At 36.7% G+C, this 17,195-nt stretch overlaps 1 protein-coding gene across 3 annotated transcripts in view; it reads left to right on the top strand.

The window, feature by feature from the left end:
- Positions 1 to 17,195, top strand: part of THSD7A (thrombospondin type 1 domain containing 7A) — a 439,582-nt gene that overhangs the window by 158,029 nt on the left and 264,358 nt on the right. For all 3 annotated transcript variants that reach the window (XM_060632565.3, XM_060632563.3, XM_060632564.3), the window contains exon 2: positions 16,299 to 17,130. In XM_060632565.3, coding sequence (XP_060488548.3) covers positions 16,299 to 17,130 — 832 coding nt within the window. The remainder of the gene's footprint in view (positions 1 to 16,298; positions 17,131 to 17,195) is intronic.

Genomic DNA, 17,195 nt, shown 5'->3' with positions numbered 1-17,195 from the left:
TTCTGACTCTTTGTAATTACATCATTTAGTGGGATAGAAGTTATATGGAGACTGTAAAAATACACAGCAATGCATATGGCTATTGATTTAAGGTAACCATGAAGGAAGGCTTACAGTGTCTTATAAAGAAGTCCTACTTCTCAGTTTCCTAAGTCTGTAACAGTAGTCTTTTTAAGTCTGAAGATTAAAAAACAGTATAAAGATAAAAGGAATTTGTTGTCCTTAAAAATTGTAATGAGGGGCGCCTGGGTGGCGCAGTCGGTTAAGTGTCCAACTTCAGCCAGGTCACGATCTCACGGTCCGTGAGTTCGAGCCCCGCGTCAGGCTCTGGGCTGATGGCTCAGAGCCTGGAGCCTGTTTCCGATTCTGTGTCTCCCTCTCTCTCTGTCCCTCCCCCGTTCATGCTCTGTCTCTCTCTGTCCCAAAAAATAAAATAAACGTTGAAAAAAAAAAAAATTGTAATGAAATCACTCCACTCCAGTATCAAGAATGGCTTGCTATATGCAAGGAGATACTAAAATGTAATAAATAACATGTAAAACAAGCTTTATAAAAATAAAAAGTGACAGGCACATATATATTTGTTACCATATATACATATATATAGATCTATATATATAAGTAGATATAATTTGTTAACTAGAATATGGCTAAAAACGTCCTAAAGAATCAAAGAATAAAATGTCTCTAGACATGTAAAGAAAACCACACAGACACCAAAAGTTTATTACTTCCATTTCATTTTTATTTTCCATTTTTGGTAGACTATATCCACAATTTCACATTATTGGCTAAAACTATATTCCAGTTGAGATATGCAGTTAACAATATAACATCATCAGAAGAAAAAACTTAGAATATGTTATTTCTTTTTTTTTTAGTTTGGTTTTTTTTTAACGTTTTATTTATTTTTGAGACAGAGAGAGCATGAACGGGGCAGGGGCAGAGAGAGAGGGAGACACAGAATTGGAAGCAGGCTCCAGGCTCTGAGCCATTAGCCCAGAGCCCGACGCGGGGCTTGAACTCACAGACCGCGAGATCGTGACCTGAGCTGAAGTCGGATGCTCAACCGACTGAGCCACCCAGGCGCCCCTAGAATATGTTATTTCTAATGATAACTACCTATTTAATATGGGAGGTACTAGACCGAAGACGATAGTGATAGGCATCTCTGAGCCACTCTTTCTTTTTTCAGTGTTTAATAAAATTGTTAATAAAACAAGGAAAAGTCTATCACATCTATAATTGACCCTTCCATTTTTGCCTGAAGATCTCAGATTGCTTCTACATCTAAGGAATTTAAGAATTCCCCAAGGCTTTGAACTTGGCAGTAACTTCTTAGAACCTTAGCACCATGTTGTTCTATCCAGAAAGATTTTCTGTTTCAGAGGGTTGTAGATGGGAATATAAAAAAATGTTGGCTAGAATTTGTTGGCATGTTATGTGTCTTTTTTTTTTTAGATGTTTTATTTTATTTCTGAGAGAGAGAGAAAGAGAGAGAGAGAATGAGAATGAGAATGAATGAATGAATGAGGAGGGGCAGAAAGAGAGTGGGAGACACAGAATCCGAAAAAGGCTCCAGGCTCTGAGCTGTCAGCATGGAGCCCAACGTGGGGCTTGAACTCACGGACTGTGAAATCATGACCTGAGCCAAAGTGGGACACTTAACTGACTGAGCCACCCAGATGTCCCATATGTCTTTTTTATTGTGAAATACACATCACATAAAATTTGTCATGTTACCACTTTCAGATGAACAATTCTGTGGCATGAAGTACATTCACATTATTGCACAACCATTCCATTATCCATCTCCAGAACTTTTTTGTCATCCCAAACTGAAAGTTTCTACCTTTAAACAGTAATTCCTCCTTCCCAACCCCCCTCAGCCCCTAGTAACATTCTACCTTTTGTTTCTGTTAAACTGGCCGTTCTAGGTACCTCATATAGTGGATCATACGGTATTTGTCCTTTTGTGTCTGGCATATTTTACTTAGCATAAGTTTTCAGAGCTCATCCATGTTGCACTGTGTGTCAGAATTTCATTTCCTTTTAAGGCTGAGTCATAATATGAATTTACAGCATTTTGTTTACTCATCTGTTCATTGATGGATATTTGAGTTTTTTCCACCTTTTGTAGTGCTTTCTTATTGTAATACATATCTATCTCGCTTGCCTCCCTCATCATATATCCCATTGTACACCCGTACTAGCTACCTGTTGAATGAATAAATATAAAAATTCAGACATTGTCAGCCTTTAGCAATTTTGTCCTGAAGGCATATTGTTCATAGAAAAATAGATGCCTTTGGTCTGGCCTTTTTAGAAGGAAAACAAAAGGAAACCCTTCACCATTTGCTATGCATCGGATGCCATTGTGTGCCATTTCAAATCCTCTGGGCTCCATCTCCAAGTCACTTTTGTGACTTTCAGTTTTACACAGGTTTAACCAGATTGACACAGGTGCAAACTTACTACTGGCTGAGCAGCCTACTTTCCCAGAGCCTCTCTGACATTGTAGTGCAAGATGCCTGCAGAAACCCATCCAGCTTTCATTCGTGCACACCTTGAAGTTGTGAGGAAGTTAATGTTAATGATCCTGGGGGCATTCATGCCTGATGGGGAATAGGGACAAGTGGATAAATCTTTTGCTTTCTCATCTGCTAGGTTGGCATTGAGTAGCTTACTACTGACTGCTAAGACTCTTTTTGATGGCGTGAGGTGAAATGTAGATAGCTACTGAAGCTTTTTCTATTAAGCTCTCACATAATGTCCTGGGAGGAATTCCAGAAATTAGTGCCACGTCCAACATTTAAAAGATGCAGGATAGGGGTGCCTGGGTGGTTCCGTCGGTTAAGTGTCTGACTTCGGTTCAGGTCATGATCTCACAGTTCACGAGTTCAAGCCCTGCGTCGGGCTCTGTGCTGACAGCTCAGAGCCTGGAGCCTGCTTCTGATTCTGTGCCTCCACCTCTCTCTTTCAGCCCCTCCCTTGCTCATACTCTGTCTCTCTCTCAAAAATAAATAAAACATTAAAAAAAAAATTTTAAAGATGTGGGAGAGGTGGTTTCACATTATATACCTGTCCAAGTGACCTGTATGGCCCATGAAAAAAAGTAAAAGTAAACTGGATAAATCATGAAAGATGAAAGCAAGCTCCTGTACGCTTAGCCAAGTGTTAGGCCCGATTGCAGCTGCTATGAGGGATGTGGTATCTAAACTAGAACAAATCAACACAGTTTTTGGCATTTCATGTGGAGATACTGATCTAGCAAGGGCGTTTTTTTTTTTTTTTCTCAAATTCCATTAGTGAAAAGAACTAAAAGCTGTTTGTTTTTACTTGAGAATGTACAGCAGATGCATTCACTCCCTCACTCCTGAGCCAAATTAACACTTCTGCCTTTTGTCAAAATATACTTGGCAGGGACCATGAATGTCTTGACATTCCTCAGAATAGCACACTGGTCCACTGCATTCATGACATGCCCCAAGTATTAGAGCTTCCCTAATCAGAAAAAACAGATGGTACCCTCAATACACTGACTGGAAATCTTAGATCACCCAGTCCATTAGAAATATTTGCTGCTTTATACATTACTGTAGGTGACAATTTTGCTGGTCTTTCTGCCATGATAAGTTTTCAGTAATACTCTCCTCACTTCTTTTGAAGTCCTTGCTGGCATTTACCATAAGCTGCCTTCTTACAGCCTTTTCAATGTACCTTTGGCTTTTACTAACACTTTCCTCCTCGTCCTTCCAGCTTCTGCCCTGCACAGTTCCAGCATGCCACTCCCATATTTTAGATTTTTGGTGTGGCAGTATACCTTTTCCAGGTTCCAAAGTCTGAGTTAGGTAACCACTGTACATAGCACATTGCCTGAAAATTCAGATTATAACCAATCAATATTTATTATCTCACATTTGTTGTGTGTTAGAAATTTGGAAGTGGCTTAGCTGGGTAGGTCTTTCTCAAGGTATCTTAGGAGGCTGTGGTCGAGACATTGGCCAGGCCTGCAGTCATCTGAGGGCTTTCCTGGTGCTGATGGATCTGCTTCCAGAGAGTTCATGGGTCAGGCCCATGGGTGTTGGCAGGAGACCTCACTTTCTTTTATGAAAGGCTCTTCAAGTATCCTCATGCTATTATAGCTGCCTCTCCCAGAATTAACCAAAAGAAGGCAAGTCAGGAGCCCTAGTAGCTTTTTTGACCTAGACTTTTATACCACATACCAGTGTTCCTGTTACATCTTAGTGGTTCCACAAGTCAATTCTATTCAGGTTTTGAGCGAACTATATAGAAAGGCATGAATACCAAAAGTAGGGATCATTGGGGGCTATTTTGGAGGCTGGCTACACCACAGCCTTTTTGTATTCTGAAAGGAGCATGTATCATACTTGGGGATATTACCACTGTCTATTTATTGGTAGGAAGACTGCCAGATTTGAATGGATCCTGCAGTAGAGACCTCTGGATAACAGATCCAGGCTATGGTGCAAGCTGCTAAGCTAGCCAGGTCATAATGGCCCAGAAGATCTGATGTTATTAGACAGATTTCTGAGAGAGCATGGTTTTGCTCCCAAAACATAGTTGTTTATGCTGCAATTCTCCAATTGGAATCTCCGGCTACCTTTAATTGGAGAATTGCAGCATGAACAACTATGTTTTGGGAGCAAAACCATGCTTTCTACAGAGATTTACCTTTAGGAGAAAAAAAATAGTATATAACACCCACATCCAGATCCTGGCTTGCTGTTGTGTCCTAATAGATATTGCACATTGGACACCAGCTGACCCTGACTGAAGTTTTATATCCTGAGCTGGCTGTTATGAAACTCATCAAATAAAATGGTTGACTACACATAATAAAAATCCAGTGTGCAATGGAAATGGAATATTTGGGAGATAAGGATCAGGCCCATATGGGTCCATAATATCAAATAAATTATGTAAACACTTTGCCTAGGCTTCCTTTGCATCTAACTCTTTTATATGGGGATCTCTGTGGAGTCACTTCTGAAATAAACTACTTTCATACAAGCTTTGCTCTCAAGTTCTACTTTTGGGATAATCCAAGACAAGACAGCAAGCTTTTAATTTGATTGGCCATATGAAGACCTCACTTACTATTTATTTCAAAGTTCTCTGGGATGAAGTAAGAATTATAAATGATAGGATCCCATATCTCCAAAAACCCTATTGACTTAGTTCCTTTAGAGCCATTGAGCTCAGACTGTTGAATATGTACATTCTTCAAAGGTATCTGACTTTGAGACCATTGTAACCAAAGATCTAAGGTATGCTTAGAAATTTTTACGTGTTTCACATTTTTGAAGGAATCATTCTATAACGCTCATTGCCATGCTTTAGTGTCAATGATAAGACAGAACCAATGACAGCATATACTCAGAGTAAATTTGATGTTGCTACCTTAAAGCCATTCTCTAGAGCAAGGTAGGAAAGATTAAATTAATGAATTGGCATATCTTCAAGTCTATGGAGTTTACATATTTTTATGATCAACAATTTCTATTTGTATTTTATATATATTTTGTTGCCAATTACATGTGTAATGGAATCTCATACAAACATCAGGGGTTTTTTTTTGTTATTTTGGGGAAATAGGGGAGTGGAGTTAAATATTGTTTTGTAGAATGGCAGTGCAACTGCTCAAGTAGGTGTTTTTAATGTTGATATACATTAATGCTGTTAGTGCGCCATTTTGTTGTGTTGTAGTTGAAGTTCTAACAAATTTTATAAGCTTGGAAGGGAAACCCTGACTTTGTAGTTTATTATCTTGAAGAATACTTTTCCTTAAGAAATTAGTTTGGGCATCCCAGTACTTGAATGGGACATTATTCAAAAGTTAAGGACTCTTCATTATGGCAACATGAATTCTCCATCTGGATTCATCACATATAGCTAATATAACTTTTCTTTTTTTGGATGTTTAACTGCATCCTATGAAACAATAGAAATATTTGGGCCATTTATGGCTTTATATTTTTCTCTAGTCTTAAAAGATTAAACCTACTCTGTAATATAATAATCTATTCATGTCTAACATGATATAAAAATCAAATGAGATTATAGATGTGGAAGTATACTGTATACTGTACAAATAAATAAAATATAGTAATAACAAAGTATGGCAATAAAATGAAATACAGAAATAAAATCTAGGGATGAAGTATTTAAGCTGTTCTCATTTCCATGTTTTGATGCTAGTGAGTACCTTAAAATAATAGTTTTGTGTATTCTTGGTAAAATTACCTAACTATGGAGAAAATAAAATGTTCAAAGTTTGCCTTTAAACATACCCAAAATAAAATCCTGATGGGTTTAATATAGATGTTTTAAATGAATCTATAAAGAGAATGGAAGTTTTGTATAATTTAACGAGTAATGTCTATTTATATCTTTGTACTTGAAGATATTTTTCAGCCTAAAAGCAATGGAAGAAGCATAAGATTGTGTTAGTGAGAAGCTTGCATATTGAAAACATAAAAATCATCGTAGCCAAAAAAGTAGGAAAGAGAACATACTACATTTTTAAAGGGCATAGAGAATGTTAATAGCACCAACAAACTGTATTAAGATAAAGAGCCATGATATCACTGGAAAATAAACTAATTGAACAAATCACAGAAGAGGAAATAATTATGTTCAAGGTCATATCTAATAAGAATTCAATTAAAACAATAGTGAACCGGGGGGCATCTAGGTGGTTCAGTCAGTTAAGCTTCCGTCTTCAGCTCAGGTCATGATCTCACGGTTTGTGGGTTCGAGCCCTGTATCGGTTCTGTGCTGACAGCTCAGACCCTGGAGCCTCCTTCAGACTGTGTTTCTGTCTCTCTCTGTCTCTCCCCTCCTTGAGTTCTGTCTCTCTCCCTCTCTCTCAAAAATAAACATTAAAAAAATTTTTTTAATGGATTTGTATTTATTAAAGTAACAAAAATATTTATAGTAACAGTGCCGATTAGGGTGTCATGATTGTATTTCCACAAGTTTCTCAGAAAACTCAGTTAAGCAATGTGTATTTAAAAACTTTAAAATTCTCAATACCCTTTCACCCAGTTATTCACCTCATTGGAATCTAGCCTAAAGAAATCATCACTGATGCATACAGACTTTAAAATACTAAGTCACGTAAAAATGAAAGTCTTTTTTGCATGAGGAAAAAAAACAACTTTATTATAAATATTTCTCATAATAATTTTTTTTTAATTTTAACATATTCATTTTTGAGAGAGAGAGAGAGACAGAGTGTGAATGGGGAAGGGGCCGAGAGAGAGAGAGAGAGAGAGAGAGAGAGAGAGAATCTGAAGCAGGCTCCAGGCTTCACACTGTGAGCGCACACCTGATGCAGGGCTTGAACTCAACAACTGTAAGATTATGATCTGAGCCCAAGTTGGATGCTTAACCCACTAAGCCAGGTGCTCCAACATTTCTCATAATGTTGATAACTCAGTCTTTGTTTCTCATAGCATTACAAGACGATGGAAGTTAATGATACGGTTTATACTGTATTTTACAAATGGGGGAAACCAAGATCCAGAGAGGCTAAGTAACTTTCTTATGAGACAAAAAACATGATAGGGACATAATATATTTGACAACTATAAAATCATCTCTCCTATCACTGATTCTTCATTCATTGTCTCATCATATTTAAAGAGCTTGTTCTAATTTTGTACATTTAATTTTATATTCTTATATATTTTTTATTAAATTTTAATTACTTATTGAAGATGAAAGCTCATCTTGACTTACAGTGATCTCTCCTCATTCACCAAACTGATTTGTCATTTGAGAGTTATATTTTAAATTAAAATGAAATTAAAACTCAAGTCAAAGAAGCTATGAGCTCTCCTTTTGTTTTACTTTTTAAAGAATTTTCATCGACTTTAGGTCAGTAAGTTAATCAAAATTTTATCTGTTTTGTGCTCATAAATATGTACGGAGGGGTCTCCTAGACAGACAACATGTTCATAATTAAATCAAGTGGTATGATAACCAATGGCACAGTATGCCGGGCATTTGGATTACCAATCTGTGAAACAATTTCAAGACCATTTAAGTCAAGGTGTTTGCTTCTACCCACAGCGAAATCCTTTGAAATGATCAAATGAGTTCAAAATAAGCAAAATTATGTTTCAGTGCTGAGAAAGGGAAAGGATAACATCAATTCTCCAAAAGCTTGAAGGCTTTCTGGAGGCCACAGGACTCAAAGGATTGGATTTAAAGGAATAAACACTGTCTTTATAGTTAAAAGAGTCAAAGGATGGAACCTGCAAAGAAAGGGGTACGTAAGATTTCCCCAATGGAAGTCCAAATCTGGAGAAATCACAGTCTGTAGATATCAGGGAGAAAATATACTCGGTAACTGCTGGTGGAAGGGAAACCTGGGACATTTTGGTGAGCTCTTCTGCCATACTAGATGTACCAAAGGCTTGAAAATTTGCAAAACTTTGACTGAATTACCTGACCTGTGTACAATAGATGTTCATTGTAGCATTCTCTATAATGTTTGAAACACTTGGGGAAAAGATCTAAATATCTACAAATAGACTATGTTAGATAAATCATGGCAAATTGATACAACATAGTATGCAACCATGTATAGATCTAATTGTACAACTATGAAGAGCAAACAGGATTAACTCTCCAGTGGGTCCAGTCTGTGTGTGTGTGTGTGTGTGTGTGTGTGTGTGTGTGTGTGTGTGTATCTGAGGCCTCCCTCACATCTATTAAAATGGAATTCTTTTTATAACATACTGTTAAATAAAAATGCAGAATATAAAACAACTTATAGCAAGATCCCAAATTTATTTAAATATATTTTAATTGCCTAATAGGATGGCAGCAAATATATGACTAGTTGCCTTTAGTTCGTGGGATTTGTGAGGAATTTTTCTTCCTGCTAGCCTTGATTTCTTACTTTTCATATGCTGATTTGCTTGAGTAAAAACAAATAGAATTTTTAAAAATTCTGTGAATTGTGGATTTGAAAATAGGATATTGCACAGCATTTATGACATAGAATTCAGTATGTTACTAAGCTGCTTGTACACTTCTTGATCTTGGCAAACTAGGACATGCTGTTCCATAACCAAATCCAGGAGGGAAAATGCACTCTCTCATTTGAAGGATGCAAACACATTTAGTCAAACAAGAAACTAGCTCAGTTGAGAGTTTTATGGCAAACAAGGGCAGAAAGTAGTTTGCATAATTTTCTCATGCTTCTTTTATAGTGTTTATCTTTTATAAGGCTCTTTGGAACAGTTGCTGGCCACCTGTCAATAACGTATCCTTTTATAGACTCAAACTTTTATTGTTCTCATGCCCTTGACATACAATAAGTAGTCTTGGAAGTAGTCAATATTGAATATGGTGGGCCAAATACTAATTTTAAATTTAGAAGGCCACCTTTTGTGGACTAAAATAGAGACTTTTGAATGACACAAAGAGAATAAACATGTTATAAAATCCTGTTTAGCAGGAATAAAAATAAATTCATTATTTTATGAACAACTTTGGGAAGTGAATTAACAATTATATTTGAAGTACTACTGTATGGAAAACTAAGCCAAGTAGCACTCCTTGAAATTTGTTTTTGCGAAATGTAATTCTGCAACAGTTACAAGTAAATATATTTGTATCGTGAGTCTGTCCATTACATAAATATTTGGGGTGTGTAAATAGTTGCTTTAACTTCTTTTTAGTGACATTTCTCAATTTACATAAAATCTGTCAAGCTAAGTATTCTATGTATATTCATTGACCTAAATCCTAGAAAAGTATTGCATGATACTGAACGAGCACAATCCTACAAATCTGTATGTAGGAATACATTTCCATTCATAAAGAGATATTATCCAAGACCTTAAGCAGAAAGCTGGTTATCCTTTGTTTTTTTTTTCCATTAGATTCCAAGTTCCCCCTATGTAATCATGAACAAGAACAATAAATGAAATAAGGAAGTATTTCTGTTCTTGTTAAAAAGTGAACATCCCTATACACACACACACACACACACACACACACACACACACCACCTTTCCAACACTGCTACTTCCCATTCCTGGTAATATGAGCTATAAGGGTCCAGTTTAACATTTATGCAGACACATAGGAGGTAAATATCACATTCTCATATTGTACTTGGGAGAGGACTTCATATTTTGCTTGATAGAGTTTGCATATTGTGCTTCCCAATTGCACTTTCAAACATTTGTTTTTCTTGCATCATGGTAGCTAATTAGGTTCACAATTCTTAGCTGTCAAGAACAGTTTTAGATGTGGTCTCCTTTCTGTTCAGTGTGTGATTATTTTAAGACTGGAGGACAGAAGTAGACAGTCCTTAGTTGGGTGTACAATGGTAAAGATGTGGTTTTTTTTTTTTTTTGAAGAGGTCTATTAATTGGACACACATGCAATACCCAAGGTGCAGTGAAAAGATAAGACAGCAGTCAAAGTCTGCAAAGCAAATGAGCTTTTTCAGGTTCAACTGTGGTAAAATTGCCACCTCTACTTTCACTGGTGCCTTCATGCATTTTATTTTACCTTACCTAGTGAGTATTTTTGTAGATCTCCATGGAATTTTCTGGGGATACCCTATCTCCTGGTTCTCAATGTAAATATACTTGGAATAAAATACACCCAAGAGTGTTGTCTGTGAATAGCTGGTTAATAGAATCTATGGTAATAGATTTTGGAAAGAAATTCAGTTGTATTGTATTTAGAATGTATGCCTTTAGTAGTTATCTAAACTTTAGAATTGCTTGCTCATTTTTACTGTATATGAAATAGTATAGAAATTTTCTTGAACTCGATTTCTTTCCTTCTCCTGGCATTGACATCAGTCATGTAAATGCTTTGAATATTATGGTCTGAAAACTTAATTCTCTTTTTTCTGAGCAAAACAGTTGAAATTCATACAAAAGCCAGACCTGAAAATTAAAACATAATCAAACCAAATGTTGCAGAAGACCAGCAAATTCTCTACTGTAGGGATCATAGAGTCAGTCTAATGCAATAGGCAAACAGTTATTCAATCAATTGATTGAAATTGTGTTAAACATAATGTGAGAAACACATATTCTGAGAATATGTCTAAAGGGAACTCTATCTAATACAGTATTAATAAACCATGAGTCATTTTCAAAATAACCATCATACACTTTTATTTTTAATAAATTTAGATGTAAGCCTGGAGTTGTAGCTATAACTTGGCTTGTAAGTTTAATATCTTTGTCATTTCTTTTCTAGGGTATTTTTAAAACTTAATAATTATCTACTGTTACATAGTTCTGCTTCATAATTTTGGAGGTTTTGGTTTTGGTAGGTGTATTTCCTTACTCAGCAATAACTAGCAGACTTGAAATAATTTCACACTTTGTATACTAAGATTTCTGTAATAAAATATTAGTTTTTATCAATTAAAATGCACCCATTAATGGTACCTAAACCTATATTAAAAGTCCAAATAAGTTCCAAATTTATAACTTTGTTATGAATTTTTTGTTGTTGTTTGTACTTTGAGGATAAAGGCCTCACTTCTTGTATTGTTGACTTTAGCTATTCTGACAAATATGAGGTGATACTGCACTGTAGTTGTGATTTGTATTTCCCTGATGATCAGTGATGTTGAGCATCTTCTCATGTCTATTGGCCATCTGGATGTCTTCTTTGGGAAAATGTCCATTCATGTCTTCTGCCAGTTTTTCGTTGGATTATTTTTGGGGGTGTTGAGTTTGATAAGTTTTTTATAGATTTTGGATACTGTTTATTAGATATGCCATTTGCAAATATCTTCTCCCATTCCATAGGTTGTATGTTAGTTTTGTTGATTGTTTCCTTCACTCTGCATAAGCTTTTTGTCTTGATGTAGACCCAATAGTTTATTTTTGCTTTTGTTTCCTTTGCCTCAGAAGGCACATCTAGAAAGAAGTTGCTATGGCCAATGACAAAGAAGTAACTGCCTGTGTTCTCCTCTAGTATTTGTATGGTTTCAGGTCTCACATTCAGGTCTTTCATCCATTTTGAATTTATTTTTGTGTATGGTATAAGAATGTGGTCCAGTTTCATTCTTTCGATGTTGCTGTCCAGTTTTCCTGATGCTGTTTGTTGAAGATAGTCTTTTTCCCATTGGATATTCTTTCCTGCTTTGTTTAAGATCAACTGACCATATAGATGGGGTTTCATAACTGTATTTTCTTTTTTTGTTTCATTGATCTATGTTTGTGTGTGTGTGTGTGTGTGTGTGTGTGTGTGCTGGTACCATACTGTTTTGATTGCTACAGCTTTGTAATACAGCTTGAAGCCTGGAATTTTGACACCTCTAGCTTTGCTTTGCTTTTTCTAGATTGCTCTGGCTATTTGGTATCCTTTTGTAATTGCATATAAACTTGAGGATGGTTCTAGCTGTGTGAAAAATGCTGGTGGTATTTTGACAGGGCTTTCATTAAATGTGTAGATTCCTTTGGGTAGTAGAGACATTTTAACAGTTTTTTCTCCCAATCCATGAGCATCAAATGTCTTTCCATTATTTGTGTCATCTTCAGTTTCTTTCATCAATGTTTTATATTTTTCAGAGCACAGGTCTTTCACCTCTTGGGTTAGGTTGATTCCTGGGTATCTTACTGTTTTTGGTGCAATTGTAAACGGGATTGATTCCTTAATTTCTCTTTCTGCTGCTTCATTATTGGTATATAGAAATGCAATAGATTTTTGTATGTTGATTTTGTATCCTACAACTGTTGAATTTGTGTATCACTTCTAGCAGTTTTTTGGTGGAGTCTTTTGCATTTTTTATATAGAGTATCATGTCATTTGCAAATAGGGAAAATTTCACTTTGTCCTTGCTGATTTGGATGCCTTTTATTTTTTTTAATTAAAAAAAATTTTTTAAGTTTATTTATTTTTGAGTGAGAGAGAGAGAGAGAGACAGAGTGCAAGCAGGGGAGGGGCACAGGGAAGAGGGAGACATAGAATCTGAAGCAGACTCCAGGCTCTGAGCTGTCAGCACAGAGTCCGACACGGGGCTCGAACTCACAAGCTGTGAGATCATGACCTGAGCCAAAGTCAGGCGCTTAACCAACTGAGCCACCCAGGTGCTCCCCTTTTGCTTCTTTTTGATGTCTGATTGCTGTGGTTAAGACTTCTAGTACTATGTTAAATAACAGTGATAAGATTGGGCATCACTGTCTTTTTCCTGACCATAGAGCAATACCTCTCAGTTTTTCCACATTGAGGATGACATTAACTCTGGGTATTTAATATATGGTCTTTATTATGTTGAGGTATGTTCTCTCTAACCATACTTCAAGGATGTGGGGAAAGGGAGAAACCTCTTACACTGCTGTTGGGAATGCAAACTGTGCAACTACTTTGGAAAAGAGTATGAAAGTTTCTCAGGAAGTTAAAAATAGAACTACTCTAGGATCCAGCAGTTGTACTACTAAGTATTTGCCCAAAGAATCCAAAAATACTAATTCAGAGGGATACATACTTCCCTATGTTTATAGCAGCATTATCTATAATAGTCAAATTATGGAAAGAGCCCAAATGTCTCATGAATGAATGAATGAATGAATGATGAATGAATGGATGAATGAGGAAGATGAGTGAATAAGGAAGATGTGACACACACACACGTAATAGAATATTAGCCATATAAAAGAATAAAATCTTGCCATTTGCAATGACGTGGATGGAGCTAAAGAGTATTATACTAAGTGAAGCAACTCAGTAGGAAAAAGAGAAATACTATGTGATTTAATTCATATGTGAAATTTAAGAAACAAACAAGCACAGGGAAAAGAGAGATAAAGGCAAACCAAGAAACACACTCTTAACTATAGAGAACAAACTAATAGTTACCAGAAGGAATGTTGGGGGGAGGGTGTGGTGATGGATTACATAGGTGATTAGGATTAAGGAGTGCCACTTGTGATGATGGTTGAGTGTTGTAAGTATTGAATCACTAAATTGCATACCTGAAACTAATATTACACTGTATACCTAAGTGGAATATAAATTTAAACTTTAAAGAGAGACTAGCTTCTTAATAGTCCTAATCTGATTCATTAGTCCAATCTCATAATGAACATCAAAGATTGGAAAACAATAAAATATCAAGGAATTTTGCTTAATTGCCTCTGGGGTTTAGACTCTGGGTTATTTCAAGACACTTACACTTTGAAATTGATATGTGTATATATGGTTTGCTCCTAACTTGATGGTCCAGCATAAATATACCTTTATATTCTTTGTTTAGAGTGGGAAATAGAGATTATTGTTTTGTTTAAGCACAGTAGGAAAGAGGAAAAAATACCAAAGATGTATGGGATTAAATCTAAAATTTTATACATATCCCTGTGTTCCTTTGAAAAGCATCTAGGTTTAGATTCCCAAACAGTATATTTAGAAAATTTCTCAGAGCATCAAGACACATGAACGTATAATTCCCTTTGACAAATTAAAAATAAAATTAAGATATCAGATATTGCATGATGACAGTTGTAGCAAACTCACTGACTTTCTTAGCTCATAAAGTTTTGACATCACTCTGCTAAGACTATTTCCCTAAATGTATTTTAAGTCCCTTATAACTCTACATGTGAACTTCATAAAGTAGTGAAATGGGTATGCCAAATATCCAATTCATAGTTTCATGCAATAATGATTAGAAAGGATATTGACTGAAAATACTGTCCTGTTTACAACTCCGTTATTCCATTTGTAATGAAGTTGGCATCATCAAATTGTAAACATGTTCCTAGTTAAACAAAATTAAATGTTTACACATAATGAACACATTCTTCTTATTGCATTCTTTCTAGATTAATCATTTTGCATAGGAATATCTAAGTCTCAAGCTCTGAGATCTAGGCTAAATCATAAATCTGATCATAAATCAGATCTAGGCTAGACTATAAGTCAGGACAAGAATCTGAAATCCAGCATAATTTTTTTTTTATTCATTCAAGATGTGAACTTGGAAAATCACTTCCCCTTCTTGTCACCTGTTTTTCTCATCATTGGAGTGAATCTGTTGGCTTCGTTTCATGGTTTTCACTTTCCAGCAGAAGTCTCATATCTGACAAAATCTTATGCATAATATCAGCATATGTATAAATAAATAATAATAACGGAGCTTTTCTTATAACAACAGTGATCAGAAGGGCAGTGGAGTTTGGCTGGGGACTCTAGAGCCCAATCCTTTATGCTGGTCCTCACCTTCTGATACCACCTGTTGAAGATGACTCTAGGCTATGCCAAATAGTCCCTCAAATTCCATGGACCATATTTTGAAAATCATGAAATTATATATGATCATTTTGTTTAAAATTCCAAAATAATTCTCAATTTCACAAATTGAGACATCTCTCAAAACACTGGAATTCCTTTTGTAATTAAAAAAAATGTGCAAATAAGAAGGTTTCGGTTTATGCTAAGAAGGATTCTAAGCTAAAAAGCTCATACTTCATTCTAAAGCCACTGACTTAAGTGTTCCATAAAACAGCTATATAATCCCCAATAGTTTCTATTTAGGAAACAAATGAATTGATTAAAACTCCCAAAAACCCTTTAACATACAGAAAGTCATAAGAGTTCTTTAGTTAAATTTTAATTCTCTTGCCCATCTTTATCCTTCACTGGGGAGATGAGAAAAAATTAATTTGGAGGGGAGTAAATTTAAAGGCAGTATGTGCTTAAATGAAAATTTGTCACTTCCCAGCTTTGGTTACCAGAAAGTTAACACTTCTGCCAGTACACGCATATATACCCACTAGACTCTTATAGTCACAGTATGCGCAGAATTAGAAAATGAGAAAGAGGAGAACACGTTCTACAAAATCCTTAACTGCTCTGGAAAAGAGAAGCCTGTAGGAGCTGAAGTTGTTCACAAGGGGCCACCTTCCTTGCCTGTTACTGACGTGGATTTGATAGTTACAAGGCGAGGAGTAATGTTTGCACTGTGACTAATTCCTGATGTCCTTTACGAGCAAGGGTCCTCCACCTAAAATTAAGGAAATGAAGAAAAGCAATCCTAATAATCCCAAAAGGCCCCGAAATGAACGTGTCCCAGAAGTTACCGTATATAGACTCTGTGACATACTTCTCCCTTTGCAACACTACTGAGTGCAGATCATTACTTTCCAGCAGTCATGTGCAGAGACCTACTTTATAACACTTCAGGGAGACTTAACGTACTAGATCTTGACACGTCTTTCCGGAAAGTGAAATAATTTACAGTTTTCTTCCAGTGGCACTGTTAACTCTTGTGTCATTTTCAGGTCCGTGGGGCCGATGCATGGGAGATGAATGTGGCCCAGGAGGCATTCAAACCCGGGCTGTGTGGTGTGCTCATGTGGAAGGCTGGACAACGTTACACACAAACTGTAAACAGGCCGAGAGACCCAGTAATCAGCAAAACTGTTTCAAAGTGTGTGACTGGCACAAGGAGTTGTATGACTGGAGGCTGGGACCCTGGAATCACTGTCAGCCTGTGATTTCCAAAAGCCTGGAGAAACCCCTTGAGTGCGTTAAGGGGGAGGAAGGCATTCAGGTGAGAGAGATAACATGCATCCAGAAAGAGAAAGACATTCCGGCAGAGGATATCATTTGCGAGTACTTTGAGCCCAAACCTCTCCTGGAACAGGCCTGTCTCATCCCCTGCCAGCAAGATTGCATCGTGTCTGAGTTTTCTGCCTGGTCAGAATGCTCCAAGACGTGTGGCAGTGGGCTCCAGCACCGGACACGGCATGTGGTAGCGCCACCCCAGTTTGGAGGCTCCGGCTGCCCGAACTTGACAGAGTTTCAGGTGTGCCAGTCCAGCCCGTGTGAGGATGAAGAGATCATGTACAGCTTGCACGTGGGGCCCTGGAGCTCGTGCTCAATGCCTCATTCCAGACAAGTAAGACAGGCAAGGAGACGCGGGAAGAATAAAGAACGGGAAAAGGACCGAGGAAAAGGAGTGAAGGATCCAGAAGCCCGTGAACTTATTAAGAAGAAAAGAAACAGAAACAGACAGAACCGACAAGAGAACAAATATTGGGACATCCAGATTGGATATCAGACCAGAGAGGTTACGTGTACTAACAAGACGGGGAAGGCTGCCGATTTGAGGTAACATTTTATAACCGTTAACTGTGTGTGTCTCACTGTCCAAGCCATGGGCTAGAAAGTACTTA

This window comes from Panthera onca, chromosome A2 (assembly GCF_046562875.1).
Source record: "Panthera onca isolate mPanOnc1 chromosome A2, mPanOnc1 haplotype 2, whole genome shotgun sequence".
NCBI lineage: Eukaryota > Metazoa > Chordata > Mammalia > Carnivora > Felidae > Panthera > Panthera onca.
This window is presented reverse-complemented; position numbering and strand designations above follow the sequence as displayed.